The sequence below is a fragment of the Mytilus galloprovincialis genome, chromosome 8, assembly GCF_965363235.1.
Source record: "Mytilus galloprovincialis chromosome 8, xbMytGall1.hap1.1, whole genome shotgun sequence".
Classification (NCBI taxonomy): domain Eukaryota; kingdom Metazoa; phylum Mollusca; class Bivalvia; order Mytilida; family Mytilidae; genus Mytilus; species Mytilus galloprovincialis.
The window spans coordinates 92,429,416-92,447,480 of NC_134845.1; the positions used below are offsets into that span (position 1 = coordinate 92,429,416).

General features: G+C 31.2%; 1 protein-coding gene across 8 annotated transcripts in view; it reads right to left on the bottom strand.

Annotated features, from left to right (window-relative positions):
- Positions 1-8,291: 8,291 nt before the first annotated feature.
- LOC143042841 (arf-GAP with Rho-GAP domain, ANK repeat and PH domain-containing protein 1-like) overlaps positions 8,292-18,065 on the bottom strand; it is a 100,570-nt gene continuing 90,796 nt past the window's right edge. For all 8 annotated transcript variants that reach the window (XM_076215319.1, XM_076215317.1, XM_076215314.1 and 5 more), the window contains 4 exons: positions 17,987-18,010; positions 12,897-12,935; positions 12,269-12,359; positions 8,292-11,842 (listed from right to left, as the gene is read on the bottom strand). In XM_076215319.1, the coding sequence (XP_076071434.1) occupies positions 11,819-11,842; positions 12,269-12,359; positions 12,897-12,935; positions 17,987-18,010 (178 nt within the window). In that variant the 3' untranslated portion in view covers positions 8,292-11,818. The remainder of the gene's footprint in view (positions 11,843-12,268; positions 12,360-12,896; positions 12,936-17,986; positions 18,011-18,065) is intronic.

An 18,065-nucleotide genomic window follows, 5' to 3' on the forward strand; every position in this document is an offset into this window, starting at 1 on the left:
ACAGTCCATATATACCAGTCATGTCAGACGAATTTACAGCTTACTGCAAACTCAAGCTAGACAAAGATTTAAAACCGGCTATATCAAATGCTCTTTCCCCTCATCTTCATAAAGATTTTCTAAGCCGAGGTGAAATTTCGCTGACTCTCGAAATAAATAACAAATTTATCAGTGAAATTCACAAAACTAAAACGAAATTTTCAGATTATAAGTATATAGAAATTTTAAATACTCAGATTTCAACCTTTCAATTAAAAGGCACAGACCGACTTGAAGACAGACTTAAAAAGACGGCGGAGCGAGTTTCTTATCAATACAAGACAACATTTAGATGTGGCCGAAAACGTTCGTCTTTCAACGAGGGAATAACAAGAATTGCTGTGTATGACTCTGAACTTCAGGATGTGACTTCATTATCGTACCGCCTTTCAAAATTTGAAGAAGATAAAATTGAACTGTCTATTAGATGCAAAGAACTTCATAAACAATTACTTTCCGAAGAAAAACAAAGATCGCGAGAAAATGCCGATTACCAGAAATTGGAAACTATCACAGAAAAGTTAAAACGCGAAAACGACAGCCTACACAAATGCTTGGACTTGTTAGAAAAACACCATATTTCAAGTGTCGGTGGAAAACCGGTTGGTGATCTCGGCAAGTCTCAGAGATATGCTAAAATGCAAACGCTAAGGACACACTCTGCAAAGGCGCTATGGTTTGCTGAGACTTATGGTTTGACACCAAAAAATTTAGTTTTTGAAACCGAACAAGGAGAAGACATCAACATAAGATTTGGAGAACAAACAGAAAGTCAATCGCAAAATGATGAAATTCGCCTAAAAGAAATACTTTTTCTCCTCGATAAATTTGCAATAAGTGACCAAGCCTATCACGAGAAAGCGATGAAGACAAATGATCTGCCAAAATTTTACTTAATAAAAAATTGCAGAGATAAATTTAACGAAGGCATACAGCTAGAACGGACGCCTGGAAATGTACCCGGTGCATTCTTGAATTTCAGGTCAGAAGTTGAGAATGCAATAAAACAGAAATTTGATCATGCTGATGATATTCCGACAGACGATGCTCAGAAAAAAGTCAGAATAAAGGTATCAGGCGACGGAACCAGAGTTAGCCGAATTTCTAATTATGTTGTAATGTCTTTTTCGTTGATCGATGACGAAACAAGTTTATCCTCGTTACATCAAAAAACTTTGGCGATCGTGAAATGCACTGAAAATTATGAAAATATTCGATCGTCGCTAAAACCGTTGTTTGATGATATCAACGAGCTCTCTTCTGAAGGTACAATTTTGATTGGAGACCGCCAATATGAGATCGAAGTTTTCTTTGGAGGTGATATGAAGTTTGTACAATTATGCCTGGGTCTCAGTAGCGCAATCGCAGAATATGCTTGTCCGTGGTGCAAGGTGTCAAAAATGGAAAGAAGTGACTTTTCTAAATCCTGGAATTTCTATCATTTAGAAGAACACCGGCGATCCATTGAAGAAATACATTTGATTAGTAAGAACAGTAAGAAACAGTTTAGTGTAAAGAATCCACCCCTAATACAAATTGATCCAAACCATATCGTTCCAGACGAACTTCATTTGACTATGAGAGTGTTCGACGTGTTACTGCGAAATTTGATTGATGATGCGGCAGAAAAGGATGACCGAGCAGCAGCAGTAGGTAACAAAACAGACTATCTAGAGTCTTTAGTCAAAAGTATCAGATCATGTGGGGTTTCGTTTAACATTTGGACACCAAAATTTGGAAAGTGCGAAAGAGATTGGACTTCTTTAAGGGGAGATGATATGAAAAAAATTATGAAAAATTTACCAGAAAAGTTAATGTTTTGTATTCATAACAATACCCACGATCAAACGGTGAAACTATGGAATGACTTTTCCTCCATTTTACGACTGATTAACTCCCCCGCTGTTGAACTCAAAACACCAGAATTTGTTTTCAACATGTGTAAAAAGTGGGCTTCTGACTTTATTGAAATCGGGAAAGAACGGAATGGATACCGTCCTGAAAATATCACTCCGTATATACATACGCTCGTCTATCACATCCCATTTTACGTGTCAAATTACGGACAGATTCGAAAGTTTAGCGGCCAGGCGGTCGAAAAAGTTAATGACAGTATTAAAACAATATATCAAAAGAAAACTAATAAGATGGATTGCACTATTGATACGATTAAAGTTAGAAAGCGGATAGAAAACTTATGCAGCGAAATGGAACGGGAAAGAAGGAATTATGTGAAAAAGAATGACGACTGGTGGGAACATCACATTCGTGTAACCCGAGCACAAAAGAAGGAGAATGTGTCGAAAGAGATACAAGCCGCAGACGAAAAGTTCCATGTACCAACGGTAAATTCCGTCACATCATCTTTATCAACCGACGAGGTTGTTGATTTTGAAGACCTGTCAGTCGAAGAAATTAAACAGAAACTGTTAGCTTTTGGCATAAAAACAAAACTGCGGAAGAAAGAAAAACTCGTAGTTCTTTTAAAAGAAACTGTTGGCGGCAGAAAGTAGACATTTAATACAAACTTAACTTTAGATTGGTTGAATGCGTGTTATTCCTTTTTGTTATTACTACTTTTTGGTTGAAATTTATGGCAGATCTTTGATTGATTTAGTGAAAGTTATCTACAAGATGATAAACAAAAAAATGTAAAACACATTCGAGTTAATTTAGGTAAGAAATCAATGTTTTGTTACAAGGCTGGGGTGTGGTCATGAAAGTTGGGGGGGGGGGGGGGGGGGGTCTATGTTATTACTTTAAAAAAAAAAAACAGAACTTAATTAACATTTTTCGGTTAGTTCTCTGTGTTCCCTTTTTTGCTCTTATATCAAAGAAATTGTACATGTTCATTCGTTTAGATATCATATTATCAAATGTAATCCTGTAAATAATGCCATTGTATCAGACATCTGTAGGGTATTCTAGTAATATTTTTTAAGGATATATACATTTAGCAAGTAACCCTCGTATACCGGCGTCTTATCTTGAGTATCAAACTGAAAATATTGATTATAATAAGCAAAGTTTAACCTTCATTCCATCATTTGATGATATATGGGACATAATATATTGACAGTTTTCAATAGTCCCAGATGGTATTTATATGCTGTTTATCTTGTGTATATATGCAAAAAATGTGTTTTCTTTCCATTTTTGTTTTTGTTTTAACATTTAAGCATTTACGTCACTCAAGTCTTGTAGGTTTAAAAAAAGTTTTCTACATTGCTGTTTGATCAATTTGTAAATGTATATATATAAAGCTGTTTGTTCGATTATTGTTACATCCATTGTAGTGTTTGTATATTGATTCACAAACTTCGGAGGCTTACGGCACGGAGTAGTAAATGTATTAAAGTTTGAAAATGTATTTTAGATATTGTCCTTTTATGCTTATAGTATAAAAAAGAAGATGTGGTGTGATTGCCTATGAGACAACTATCCACAAAAAACCAAAATGACACAAAACATTAACAACTATAGGTCACCATACGGCCTTCAACAATGCAATAAACTTAGTTTTCTGTCATACCGAGAAAAAAACCCAAACAAGATAGTCTTTTACTATCACCAAACGAAAAATTCTGGTCGTTAGCATGGTTTTATATGTTTATAAATATATTGTGATTAACTTTTTTATATAGTTGACATAGAAAAAATGTTTTGTGATTGCCTATGAGACAACCCTCTACAAGAGACTAAATGTCACAGATATCAGCAGTCACCATATACGGCCTTCAACAATGACCAAACCCTTACAACATATTTAGCTAAAAAAAAACGAAACGACAAATGTATTTAAACGAGAAAACCAAGGGGGCTTATTCATGTACAATATAAAAAAATATGTAACACAGCAGCAAACGACTACCACTGATATACCGGATCCTGACATAGGACAGGCACATACATACATAATGTGGCGTTGTTTAACATGTTAACGGGCGCCAAACCCTTACCTAACCTTGGACAGTGGTGAAACAGTACAACATAAGAAAAAAACTATATAAATCATTTGGAAAACTAGCTCAGTCCATTTTATTACAATAGTCGGTAGATAACCTTGTCACAAGTTATTGCAGTATAATAGTCTTGAAATAAATTGTCGTACTAGACTGAGTAAACACACTTATTTTCTTAAATGTTTGAAGTCACGAACATCGGCTGGTCAGTGTCTTCGTTATAACTTCAGTTTTCGGCAGACATTTATGGCAGATCTTTGCTTGCTTTAGTCAAATTTATAAGAAACTTTGAAATTGGGCAATTAAGTACCCGTTACATTATATAGACTTTTGTTCCGGACTGCCACGGTATTCCTTTTTAAATGTATACTTTTTTTTTATTTTTGTAGTTGGGTTGCGGACTTATTGACGTACAACATCACCTATTATTCATAACAAAAACACATGCTGCTATAAAATGCTTATTTATTACATATTGTTCTGTTTAAGGGAGTAGACATTATTTATTTTATAAACATGGAACAGACAGCCAGAACAAAAAAAGAATGTTTCCAAACCAAATATTCAAGTTATAAAAGACAATAGAGACAAAAGAAACAAAAACAAGCCTTCAAATATTACCATTAAAATAAGCGATATTAGAACAAACAAAAGCATATATACAAAAAAAAAAACACTTTTCCTCCTATAGAAATATGAATACATATCGGGATATTAGAGTAAAAAACAAAATTAAAATCTAAAGTAGAATAAGATGACCCGTAAATTGTTACATTTTACTAGTAAACTTGTCAAAACCGAAAGCAAATTTATTTTGCATGTTTATAACATAAATTTGAGATAAGAGACAAAAACTACAAGGTGTTAATTGACAGACCTCGTTATGTAACCATGCACGCTGGGATGTTCAGATAGCAATGTATACTCCGAGTTATCTGTTCTTGGAAGGAATTTTATCAATAAGATTGGATTACCTCCCTTAAACCGGACTAATTCTTGGCAATGCATAAGAGTACATTTATTTTGTAATGATAGTAACACCACAACTTTTAATGAGAGATTTTTAAACATTAATATAACCTGAAAAATCTAAATACTGGTGCCAATTTTAATCCTTTGTGAACTTATTCCTTTCATTTAAAGGCTAATTTAGTAAATTTTTGCCTCTGATCATGCATATTGTGGAAGGTACAAGTCAGAAAGGTAGGGCTAAGTGTTTGAAAGTTTAAATACATTCAGGGAAAAATTGGTTATGAGAGATCGCGTCGTCTGTCAATTGCAAATTCTTATATTTTCCTATCAACTATAAAAATCTACTATTAGTGTTTAATCAGTCTGTAGATACAACAAGAGTCAATAAATAATACAGTGAATCCAAAGACGTTTGTTTTGAATTGTTACTTTAATAACTTATGAAGAAAATTGGTGGATTAAACCTGGTTCTATAGTAACATGTCGCTTAACCTCTCATTTGTATGACAGTCGCACACATTTCATTTATATTGACAACAATGTGCGAACAAAACAAACAAAGCAGGTCAAAATAGTGTACAGCAGTCAACATTGTTGTATAAACTATAAAACAAACAAATATGTCAACAAAGTCAAACAAAATGGCAGATGACATAGCACATAAGCAAAATGGAAGGACAAGAATACTAATTATAACAGCAAATAGCACAGCAACACATTGACGGGAAGAATAAGTGTCGAGCCACGCCAAAAGGATATTACCAAAATGCACTAAACATTAAAGATAAATACTTTACAAAGACAATTAAAATAACACTTTAACACGTTATTGACGTATATTTAAGTTTATGAAGAAAATATCTATCAAATTATATAGTCGAAACCAACTTCATGTAACACTTATTTTACTCTAAATAATTAATAATAAAGCTCTGACTATATTAAATAATTTTTTTGTCAATAACTGTAAATAATATGATAGAGCTGACACTTTTCCTGTAATAAATAAACTGTTATCACAGAGATATGTCTCAATTTTTTGTAATTTCCATAATGGAAATGGTGAAATTAAAATAGCAACACTTTAAAATGTAAGTTTGGCAAATATTCAAAGTCAATGCACCATGGCTGAAGGTTCATCGCTAAACAAACACCATGGAAATGAGATGTGCCAATGCAATACAACTGCATACCAAATACTATTAACTTAAACAAACCTAAACACATACTAATACATGTAAACTAAGCAACACTCAAAGTCAATAAACCATAACTGAGGGGACAAATAATATCCATGGTAATGAGACGTGCCAATGGCAATGCTGATACAACTGCATTCCAAATTTCATTGACCTACCACTAGTGATTCCCCTAAACTGACCCAATCAAACTAATATATGAAAACTAACCAAGTTTAAAAGTAAATAGCCATGAGTGAGGGGGCGGGGTCAATAAATCTCCATGGAAATGAGATATGCCAATGCTTATACAACTGCATACCAATTATCATTAACTTACCACTATTGGTTTCCCATAAACTGACCTAATCACAAACTAATACATGAAAACTCAACAAATATTTCAAACTCAATAGACTGTGATTAAGGGGGCGGGACCAAATCATCTCCATGGAAATGAAATGTGCCAATACTAATACAATTACCTACCAAAAAGCGGTTTAACATAACTAGACCCAATCACAAACTAATGCATTGTTGAGGTGGATTAGTGGTGACTTTAAAAATACACCAAACAGTATTACATGCTTTCATGAAATTTGAAACAAGAGGAGGATGTAGATCCCGGAAAAAAACATAACAAAAATTTTATACATAGCTGTTAATGAAAAGTCTACATAAAGGAGTAGGTCCGGTAAGGACCGATTTTGGCCTCAAATTTCAGGTTCATCTGACGAAAGATTTTGACCACTTTTTAAACACTTAAGTGTCTATTTTATTTGAATTAATTAGTTTATGTGAAAGATTTTAACAGATTTAGTCATTAAAAACGATCCGATTCAAGCTCAAATATGAAAAATCTACCTAATATGCCGAAAAATGTCACTTTTCAGATGGTTTTTGGTAAAAATGAAAGCGGCCGCATCCGTGTTCATCCTCAACCTTTATATATGTTATGTATTATCATTAAATACAATTTACATTTCAATATTAAGGATGAACACGAATGCGGCCACTTTCGTTTTACACGAAAACCGTCTAAAATTTAACTAAAATGCTAGAATTATGAGAATTACAGTAATTTAGCATGACTTAATGGTGCTAGTACCGGATATATGTGCATTGTATTGTCAAAAACAGCCCATATTTATGTAGCAGAAGCATTCTACTGTCCAATAATTTATGTTTAATGTTTAATTAAACAGACATAGAATAGACACAAACTATAACACCTGTTCTTTTAAGTGCAGGGTAAAACTAGCTTGGATAATATGCTTTGTTTATATGCCTTTTGTGTGTCTATGTTATATGCATCGGACTTTGTCTAATGCTTAGTTCGTTTCTGTGTGTTACATTTTAATGCTGTGTCGTCATTTTCTTGTATTTAATGCTCATGATTTTGTCTAATGCTTAGTTCGTTTCTGTGTGTGTTAAAATTTAATGTTTTGTCGTCATTTTCTTGTATTTAATGCGCATGATTTTGTCTAATGCTTAGTTCATTTCTGTGTGTGTTACATTTTAATGTTGTATCGTCATTTTCTTGTATTTAATGCGTTTCCCTCTGTTTGGGTTTATGACCCTGATTTGTTTTTGTCTATTGTTTATGAGTTTTGAACATCGGTATACTACTGTTGCCTTTATTTATATGATGTGGCTCTGTACTTGTACATCCCAACTTGTGTTATTTTGCTATGGTAATTTATTGTATACATGTTTTTCATTTTTGCTAATGTGCTTTGTGTAAAGGCCTTTTTGAGCTTCTTTGTTACATATTTGTTTGTTTTCATAGTCATTAAGATTAAAACACAATATTGACTGCTGTATCCCTATTTTTTAAATTATGTCCTTTTGTTTTGTTCACACATCATTGTCAATATAATGGAATTTTATGCGACTGTCATACTAGTGAGAGGTTTACCTAGCTATAAAACCAGGTTTAATCAACTGTTTTCTACTTAAGAAAATGCCTGTATCAAGTCAGATATTTGACAGTTGTTATCCATTCGTTTGATGTGTTTGAGCGTTTTATTTGTCCATTTGATTACTGACTTTCCATTTGGAATTTTCATCAGAGATATTTGGTGATTTTTCTTTTTCAAAGCTCTGTCTACTTTTTGAAAAAGAAATAAAAACTTAAAAATAAAGTTGAATAAAAATTTAATTCATCTTAATCAGACAAATCCAATATTTTTACAAACAAAACATACATAAAATTATGCATCATTAACAAATATTATATAAACTTCATATAAAATATAATAACAATATAACTTATTCAAATATAAATTTATTGTGCAAGATATAAGCTAATTGGAGAATTCTGCAATTGATGCCATGCACAATTTCTTAATATGTTCACATTTAACTTCAAATATCCCAACTATCAATTTTTAGAAAGATAAAATAAGGTGTGGCATGATTGGCAATATAAGTTAACTATTGAAAATTCTAAATATGTAACCAATGAAGAATGTAAATTCTAGACCAAATTAGCATACATTTAACCAGTGAAATAAATTTAAAGATGCTAACAATAGATTTGGACAGCCAGTTAGAATGTCTTTTGAGTAACTTATTTCAAAATTTACTTTCTTTGATTAATAATAAGGTTGCATTAAATCACAACGATGTTGTGTTCTGTAATCAGTTTCATTTTATTACACAAGCATGCTCATAAATTGTTATATGGATGGATAATACAAAGTTTCCCTGTAATCATGGATAATAATGTTTATTTTACCTTGTCCAGGGAAAGGTAGCACATTTTTAGTTTACCTGTCTATCATCACGAACAATATTTTGAGTTTTGTAAAAATGATTCACCAAGTTTAACTAAGGCAGTATTGCAGAAGTTTTCAATTTGCTTCTTCATCCTAAATCTAAAGGTGCATCATTAAATCTCTTATAAAATATAAATAAACAACATCATACATTTTGCACCCTTTATAACTTTGTCATGTTGCTCAATTCTGTCTGTTAGTCCTTTACATAATGTTACAAACATTAGATGATCATTAGATTGCAATGAGGTATGATGAATTTTTGTTACCACTTTAATTTGGTGTTAATAATGTGAATTTAGCAAGACTTTAACAAATGTCTCTATCAGTATACTGACATTTGCATATTTAGCGTATATTCTAACACACGTTCACTTCATTCTTTCTCAAAAGTAAATAAAAAAAAGATAACAATTTCTCTGTCAAATGGAAGACTGGTAAATATTCAACCAATTGTAATTTCTATATCAGAAGGTTGTTGATTGAATACAAATGGAAGACAGGTAAAATATTCAACAATATTTAACAAATTGTAATTTCTATATCAGAAGGTTGTTGATTGAATACAAATGGAAGACAGGTAAAATATTCAACAATATTTAACAAATTGTAATTTCTATACCAGAAGGTTGTTGATTGAATACAAATGGAAGACAGGTAAAATATTCAACAATATTTAACAAATTGTAATTTCTATATCAGAAGGTTGTTGATTGAATACAAATAGAAGACAGGTAAAATATTCAACAATATTTAACAAATTGTAATTTCTATATCAGAAGGTTGTTGATTGAATACAAATGGAAGACAGGTAAAATATTCAACAATATTTAACAAATTGTAATTTCTATATCAGAAGGTTGTTGATTGAATACAAATGGAAGACAGGTAAAATATTCAACAATATTTAACAAATTGTAATTTCTATATCAGAAGGTTGTTGATTGAATACAAATGGAAGACAGGTAAAATATTCAATAATATTCAACAAATTGTAATTTCTATATCAGAAGGTTGTTGATTGAATACAAATGGAAGACAGGTAAAATATTCAATAATATTCAACAAATTGTAATTTCTATATCTGAAGGTTGTTGATTGAATACAAATGGAAGAGTGATAATATCTGAGATCACATGACTCCTTATAAAATTGTCTTCAAAACTACTGTAAACCAACTTATTTTCGCGTGCAATTTATTTTTGCGAGTAGAAAAATAACGCGAATATAAACTTCATCAAGTAAATCAGAAAATCACGATATTAAATAGCAGCAAAGTCGTACTAGTCAGGGTTAAACGCGAAATAAAGTATCCGTGAAAATAAGTTGGTTTACAGTATATATTAAGACAATTTAAATTTAGAATGCTAATCACTAAAAAAAAGTAATGTGTAATGTTAATCTGTATTTTGTGGTCAAATAGGAATACTCAAGGAATGTAAACAACTAATAGTGGAATGTAAATTTCAAGCAATGATCATTTTTTTATAAAACATTGAATCATATTATGCAAAACCTTAAAGTAAAGCACCATTGGTTAATCAAACAAAAAATTCAGTAAGTGTTACAAAGGAGATGTGTGGCATTACAGCCGACCATAGTATTGCAAAATTAATGTTTAAAAAATTGTGACAGTCTTAAAATAGAATATCAGCATGAATTAAAACACCTTTTTACAAGCCACGAATAATTCTGCAATGAAATTGTTCAATAATAACTGATGTTGCAGAAATGTCAGTTTTTATGGAAGACCTAATGCAAAAGGCATGACCAACCTGCATAGGAAAGAGTCAATATATAATGAAATGAAAAATATGTTTGAATGCATGTATATGATAATCTAATAATTACTTCTGAGTTTGGGACAACTGAAGCAAAATGTATGACCAACTTGTACCACTTAGAGTCAACATGCAATGAGATATCATTTTTACAAAAACAGTGATGACTGCATGTATATGTAATGGATATTTACAATTGCGTAATGAAATTGACCTTCAAAACATGATTTATGTCACAGCATTACATGTATTATATTTATTTTTGATGATGAAGATTTCAAAGGGTAAAAAGGCAAATATGAGATTAACATTCTAATAGATTTAAAACCAACATCATTGTAGCCCACCCATGTTGGTCGGTTAATATATTTTGAACAATATCTTTCACATATTGTACATAGACTTGTACATAGAATTGCACAATAAAAGGAACACAATCCCAAGTCATATCATTATAAAATATTATGACCAAAAAATTAATATATAGTATGTAAAAATATGAAAATAAATTATAAAGCAAATGTAACGGCCAGCACTATCATCACACTAACATAAGTATCACATTTACTCAAGCTAGTGATTTTTCAAGTCCATAACTAATCCACTCTATTATGACTCAGATTTTCACTAACATATACAACAAAGCACGCTAAAACTTACTGGTACAGCATGTTTATAGCATTCTTAAGCTATATTTTGGCAATTTCACAAATCACCTAAATCTTTCTTTCACAATTTCGCTGTATTCAAATTTTTACAATTTTCACTAATTATTCACAATCGAATTTTTCACTTGATACACTATAAAGTTTCATAAAGCTTTTAAAATCACAAAATCTTTTGGCGTTTTCTTCCTTCATCAAACTTTTATCAAAATCATATAAAGCTGTTTATAAAGTCTGAAATGTATTTGGTATGAAAGACAAACTCTTTACAATCTTTTGAATTTCTCCCAAACCTAAAGCACTCAGAAGATCGAGTATTACTGCTCTTCCACACTGATGGAAACAGACACAACAAGAACACAGTTTTTTGTGTTCTTTAACTGGTGCCCTGTTGAATGGGTATCAGTTCATATTGCACAGATCCTATTTTGCAAGTCCTTGTCATGACAAAAATCCATCTGGATGCTGAAAAAGATTAAAATGAGAATACTAAATTGTATTTTCCATGCCAAATTGCCATTACCTAAGTAACTGCTTCATAATACAATGTTACGCTATTTGTCTGCCATTATTGGACATCACAAAGACTATCTTAGATTTTCACATTAGAAAGTATCTGATACCTCAATGGAAGAGTGATTGCTGTTAGCCTTTGTGAAAACCAAAACAAATATAAATCAAATTGTTACTTGGATGGAGAGTTGTCTCATTGGCACTCATACCACATTTTCTTATATCTATAAGACAGAGTACAAAACACAACATAGAAAAGCTATGGAAGTTGCCAAAAATGCAAGTGGTTCCTTATTTAAAAAATCAAACTTATCACAGTAACTTTTAAATTCTACAATTCATGGTTTTCAATATATTTATTTTGGTTTGCTACACTACCTTAGCTTTTAACAAGGCTGCCATCCAATTCACCAATTCATTTTCTGTTGTACAACAAATAGTCCTACCAAATAATGGCATATCTCCTTTCCTGAAAAAAATAAAAAATTTATAAAGCTTATAATAATGTTTTAAATCCAACCTGCAATTTCAATAGAACAACTTTCTGTGTTCATACGAGACAAAGATCTGCTTGCTCTATATTTCTTTTATCCTCGTTTGAAAAGTTACCATGATAATGAGCATGTTTTAATGTTACACTACTGTCTCAGGTTAGGGTGAAGGTTGGCACTTGTTAAAAACATTTTAACCCCATTGCATTTGTATGCACCTGTCTTTAGTTGTGTTGTTCAGTGGTTGTCTTTTGATGTTCATAAGTGTTTCTTTTTTTGTTATATAGATTAGACCATTGGTTTTTCTGTTTGAATTGTTTTACACTAGTCATTTTGTGGCCCTTTATAGCTTTTTAGGTGAGCATGAGTTTATGAGCGATGAATCTGAAACTGTATCAACTTGTCAAATATCACATTAAATTGTTTTTTCTACAGTTAGATAGGAAGATGATACTAAACAATGGATATATTATAAAAAGACCAAGAAAATATTATTCCTGTTATCAAAAACTTACCCAATCTTTTCTCCTTTTATAAAGAATGAAAAGGCAAACCTTAAAAAGAAAAGAAAGAAAAATTTATATTTACAGACTTGTTTAACATATATGGTGTCTGTGTGTATTATTCACTTAAATATTTTGTAAAATTGTGCTAAATTGTGTTCATATACCCTGACCATGCTGAAAATTTAAAGAATCTTAGAAAAAAGATAAAAACCCAATATTCACAACAATGAACAATGACCAAAAATTATAAATTCTATTTAAAAGTTTGTTTTTTTTAATTTTCCTTTCATCTTTCTGAGCAATATCTATATCTCCAAGCTAATCCACTGTGATTTAGAGAGTAGCGTGAGAAAGCAAAGTATCATGAGCATTGACAATGCATAGAAAAATAGCAATAGCAGTTCTTCTGCTTGATATCGTTCCATGGCTTTTGTCCTTTTATGGGATTGTAGTTGAAAAATCCTTTAGGTTTTCTAAAACCTTAGGAAATCTATCAGCATAAATGCATTACAATAATTATAAATAAACAATTAAGTCAGTATTGGACTCTAAACTAAGAAAAGTTCTTCCCAGTTCTAAATATTAGGTTTTTAATTAATGTTGGTGACCTTCTGCTGTTGTCTGCTCTATGGTCGGGTTGTTGTCTCTTTGACACGTTCCCTATTTCCATTCTCAATTTTTTATTTTTATTAAATAAGATAAGTACTGTGAATCCAATTTTCCTGGAGTGAGGATTATTTTCATAGATATTTTTATGTGTTTTATGTCCAAGATAAATCTTTGATAAAAAAATTGTAACTTTCTTGTTTCAACAGTTTTCAATATGAAATCCACGAAAATTGGTATCCCACTAAAATAAATCCATTTTACTACAAAGGGTATAACTAAAAGTTCTCTGTTATAGTATTGTGTTAGCCATAATCTACACTGGTAGTTCATAATGGATACAGATTGCCGACCACCTAATTATATACTACAACACCAATCAAATGAACTCCTCAAAGTTATTGAGTTATAAACAAGGAATTACTTGAATCTGGAATAATTTTGATTATTGGAAAATTGATAAGAAATAATTGATGAAAATGTGTGCATGGATGGGGGCTTGGTTAGTCCATTCTGAAATTTAGTTAGGTTAGTTTAATCTTACTTTTGTTATCTACTTTCCAGAGTTCAAAATTATTCCAGTTTTAAAAAATTCCTTCTTGCTAGATTATCTTTTTAAACATACAATAGTTATTACAACCTCATATCAAAACCACACGATTCATTGACATTTGTTAAACTGACAATACAAATATCACAGATGAAAAAGTGAACTTTATTGATTTATACAATTTAAAACACAAGACTGCGAGTCTGGCAAAATGTAAAGGGTACCAAATACCTTGACTTAAATTATTTTGATTTTCATAAACTTTTGACAAAATATTAACTTTGACCCTTTGACTAAAATTATCTGAATATACATGAACATTTGAACTTAGCTCATATATATGTCCTCATTACTAGTTTGTCAAAATGAAAACATACTTTACTAGCATAAGTAAAATTACTGAACAGGATAATTTCGATGCAAAAAAAAGTTTCAAAATGTATTACACTTTAAGTTAAAATTTCACGGTCAATTCTAAAAAATTTACTTGAAGCAAAAGGAATGAAGAAAAAAACAAGAAACTAGAAAGACAAATTGCTTTGTTTAACTGAATACTGTAAATTCAGAAATTATTGTGTGCATTTATTATTGCGATTTGTCATTTTAGACTAAAATGCAATTTTTAATTTTTGCGATTATGAGAAAAATTCTGTTTAATTCATATAAAAAATTTCAAAACACAAGTTTAAATCTGACATTGAGATTGTAACCTTGTCACATTTTTTGCAATAACAACCAGGTGCTCCGCAGGGCGCAGCTTTATACGACCGCAGAGGTCGAACCCTGAACAGTTGGGGCAAGTATGGACAAAACATTCAAGCATGATACAGCTCTGAATTTGGATTGTGATCAAATTTTTGACATTACATGGGTTTTTTTTACACAAAACAAATGCCAAGATTTTACAAATCAATTAAAGATTTCTTCTTCAAACTTTTTAAATCTAAAATTAAATAGTTGACACAGCATAGGTTTCTGACACAGAATGAATGTGGTCTAATGAACTTAAAAGGTTTTTTTTGCCTTTGAGCAAATCACTATGCTGTTGAATATTAATCCTCTCAAAAAAATGTTTGAAGAAATTTTCTTTTTATTTATGAAATCTGAAATGAGAAAAATTTAACCCCCCCCCCCCCCCCCCACTTTTTTTTCACATCCCCGTTTCCCTTTTTCAAAACTGATATCAATTCAAATTTCTAATGGAGTTTGCAACAATAACTACTCATTTAAATACATCATAAAATATTAAGATGTAAAAAAACTGCTTGTTATCACTGAATGGTAAAGATTATTTAAATTTATCAGTTGGTAGTAAAAAGTGTATATACATTGTATATTGTATATAACAAAGATTTAAGTTGATTCTGGACAAAGAAAGATAACTCCAATTAAAAAAAATTCTTGCTATTGCACAAATAGGATATTTCTTGCTTACTATTCTGGACAAAGAAAGATAACTCTAATTAAAAAAAAAATTTGCTATTTCACAATATTGTGCAATTAGATATTTCTTGCCATTGCACAATACTGTGCAATTGAAAAGACTTGCTATTGCACAATACTTAATATAATAATTTTAGATCCTGATTTGGACCAACTTGAAAACTGGGCCCATAATCAAAAATCTAAGTACATGTTTAGATTCAGCATATCAAAGAGGCCCAAGAATTCAATTTTTGTTAAAATCAAACTTAGTTTAATTTTGGACCCTTTGGACTTTAATGTAGAATTTGAAATTTGAAAACAGGACCAAAAATGAAGAATCTACATACACAGTTAGATTTGGCATATCAAAGAACCCCAAGGATTCAATTTTTGATGAAATCAAACAAAGTTTAATTTTGGACCCTTTGGACCTTAATGTAGACCAATTTGAAAACTGGACCAAAAAAACTTCAATAATGAAGAATCTAAGTACATTTTTAGATTCAACATATCAAAGAACCCAACCGATTCATTTTTTGTCAAAATCAAACTAAGTTTAATTTTGGACCCTTTGGACCTTAATGTAGACCAATTTGAAAACGGGACCAAAAGTTGAGAATCTACATATACAGTTAGATTCGGCATATCAAAGAACCCCAATTATTCAATTTTGATGAAATCAAACAAAGTTTAATTTTGGACCCTTTGGGCCCCTTTTTCCTAAACTGTTGGGACCAAAACTCCCAAAATCAATACCAACCTTCCTTTTATGGTCATAAGCCTTGTGTTTAAATTTCATAGATTTGTATTTACTTATACTAACATTATAGGGCGAAAACCAAGAAAAATGCTTATTTGGGTCCCTTTTTGGCCCCTAATTCCTAATCTGTTGGGTCCTAAACTCCCAAAATAAATACCAACCTTCCTTTTGTGGTCATAAACATTGTGTTTAAATTTCATAGATTTCCATTTACTTAACCTAAGGTTATTGTGCAAAAACCAAAAAAAATGCTTATTTGGGCCCTTTATTGGCCCCTTATTCCTAAACTATTGAAACCAAAACTCCCAAAATCAATCCCAATCTTTCTTTTGTGGTCATAAACCTTGTGTCAAAATTTCATAGATTTCTATTAACTTAAACTAAAGTTATGGTGCGAAAACCAAGAAAATGCTTATTTGGGCCCTTTTGGCCCCTTATTCCTAAAATGTTGGGACCAAAACTCCCAAAATCAATACCAACCTTCCTTTTATGGTCATAAACCTTGTGTTAAAATTTCATAGATTTCTATTCACTTTTACTAAAGTTAGAGTGCGAAAACTAAAAGTATTCGGACGCCGGACGACGACGACGACGACGACGACGACGACGACGACGACGACGACGACGACGCAGACGCCAACGTGATAGCAATATACGACGAAAATTTTTTCAAAATTTGCGGTCGTATAAAAACATGGCAATAATTTATGAATTTACAGTATTAAAATCACAGCAAATCATTATATATAAAAACTGCAAATTGATTTACTCATGGCTTCTAGTGTGACTAATATCTTTTGCACTTATACAATATGTACACCCTTTTTCTAATGAGATCTATATAGATGTTTTCTGAGCCACATATTGTTGATTCATTTATTAAATCGGATACAAAGGAGTGGGTCCGGTAAGAACCGATTTTGGCCTCAAATTTCAGGTTCATCTTAGGAAAGATTTTGACAACTTTTTAAACACTTAAGTGTCTATTTCATTTGAATCAATTAGTTTATGTGAAAGATTTTAACTGATTTAGTCATTAAAAAACAACCCGATTCAAGCTCAAATATGAAAAATCTACCAAATATGCCGAAAAATGTCACTTTTCAGATGGTTTTTGTCAAAAATGAAAGTGGCCGCATCCGTGTTCATTCTCAACCTTTATATATTTTATGTATTATCATAAAATACAACTTACATTTCAATATTAAGGATGAACACGAATGCGGCCACTTTCGTTTCACACGAAAACCGTCTAAAATTTAACTAAAATGCTAAAATTGTGAAGATTTCAGTAATTTAGCATGACTTAATGGTGCTAGTACCCAATTTATGTGCATTGTATTGTCAAAAACAGCCCATATTTATGTAGCAGAAGCATTCTACTGTCCAATAAATAACTAAAAGTTTACATTTTAACAATTTTGTAAAACTGCTATATTTTGGGGCCAAAAAGGGGTCTTACTGGACCTACTCCTTTGTAAAAAAAATGTTTTCCCATAGATATTTGTTTTCAGGGTTTTACCAATTTTACTTTGTTGAACATTTAAATTTGTGGTTGACCTGTACTTAGTAATCCATAAGAAATTTGTACTATAAGAATAATATTGCAAAGCAAATAGGCAGAAAAAGGAAAGATATTGTATATGAACATCCAATATGGAAAGATTTTGATCCATTAGCCCTAACACATTGTATATGACACAAGAAACCATGAGATATATCCACTAGTCTACCAAGCATATTAGTACACATACTTACTGTAGATTTTGGGGTTTAGAAAGTCTAGTATGCAGAAAAGGAAAAGAAAATATATTTATACATTGTTGACATTTTTTTG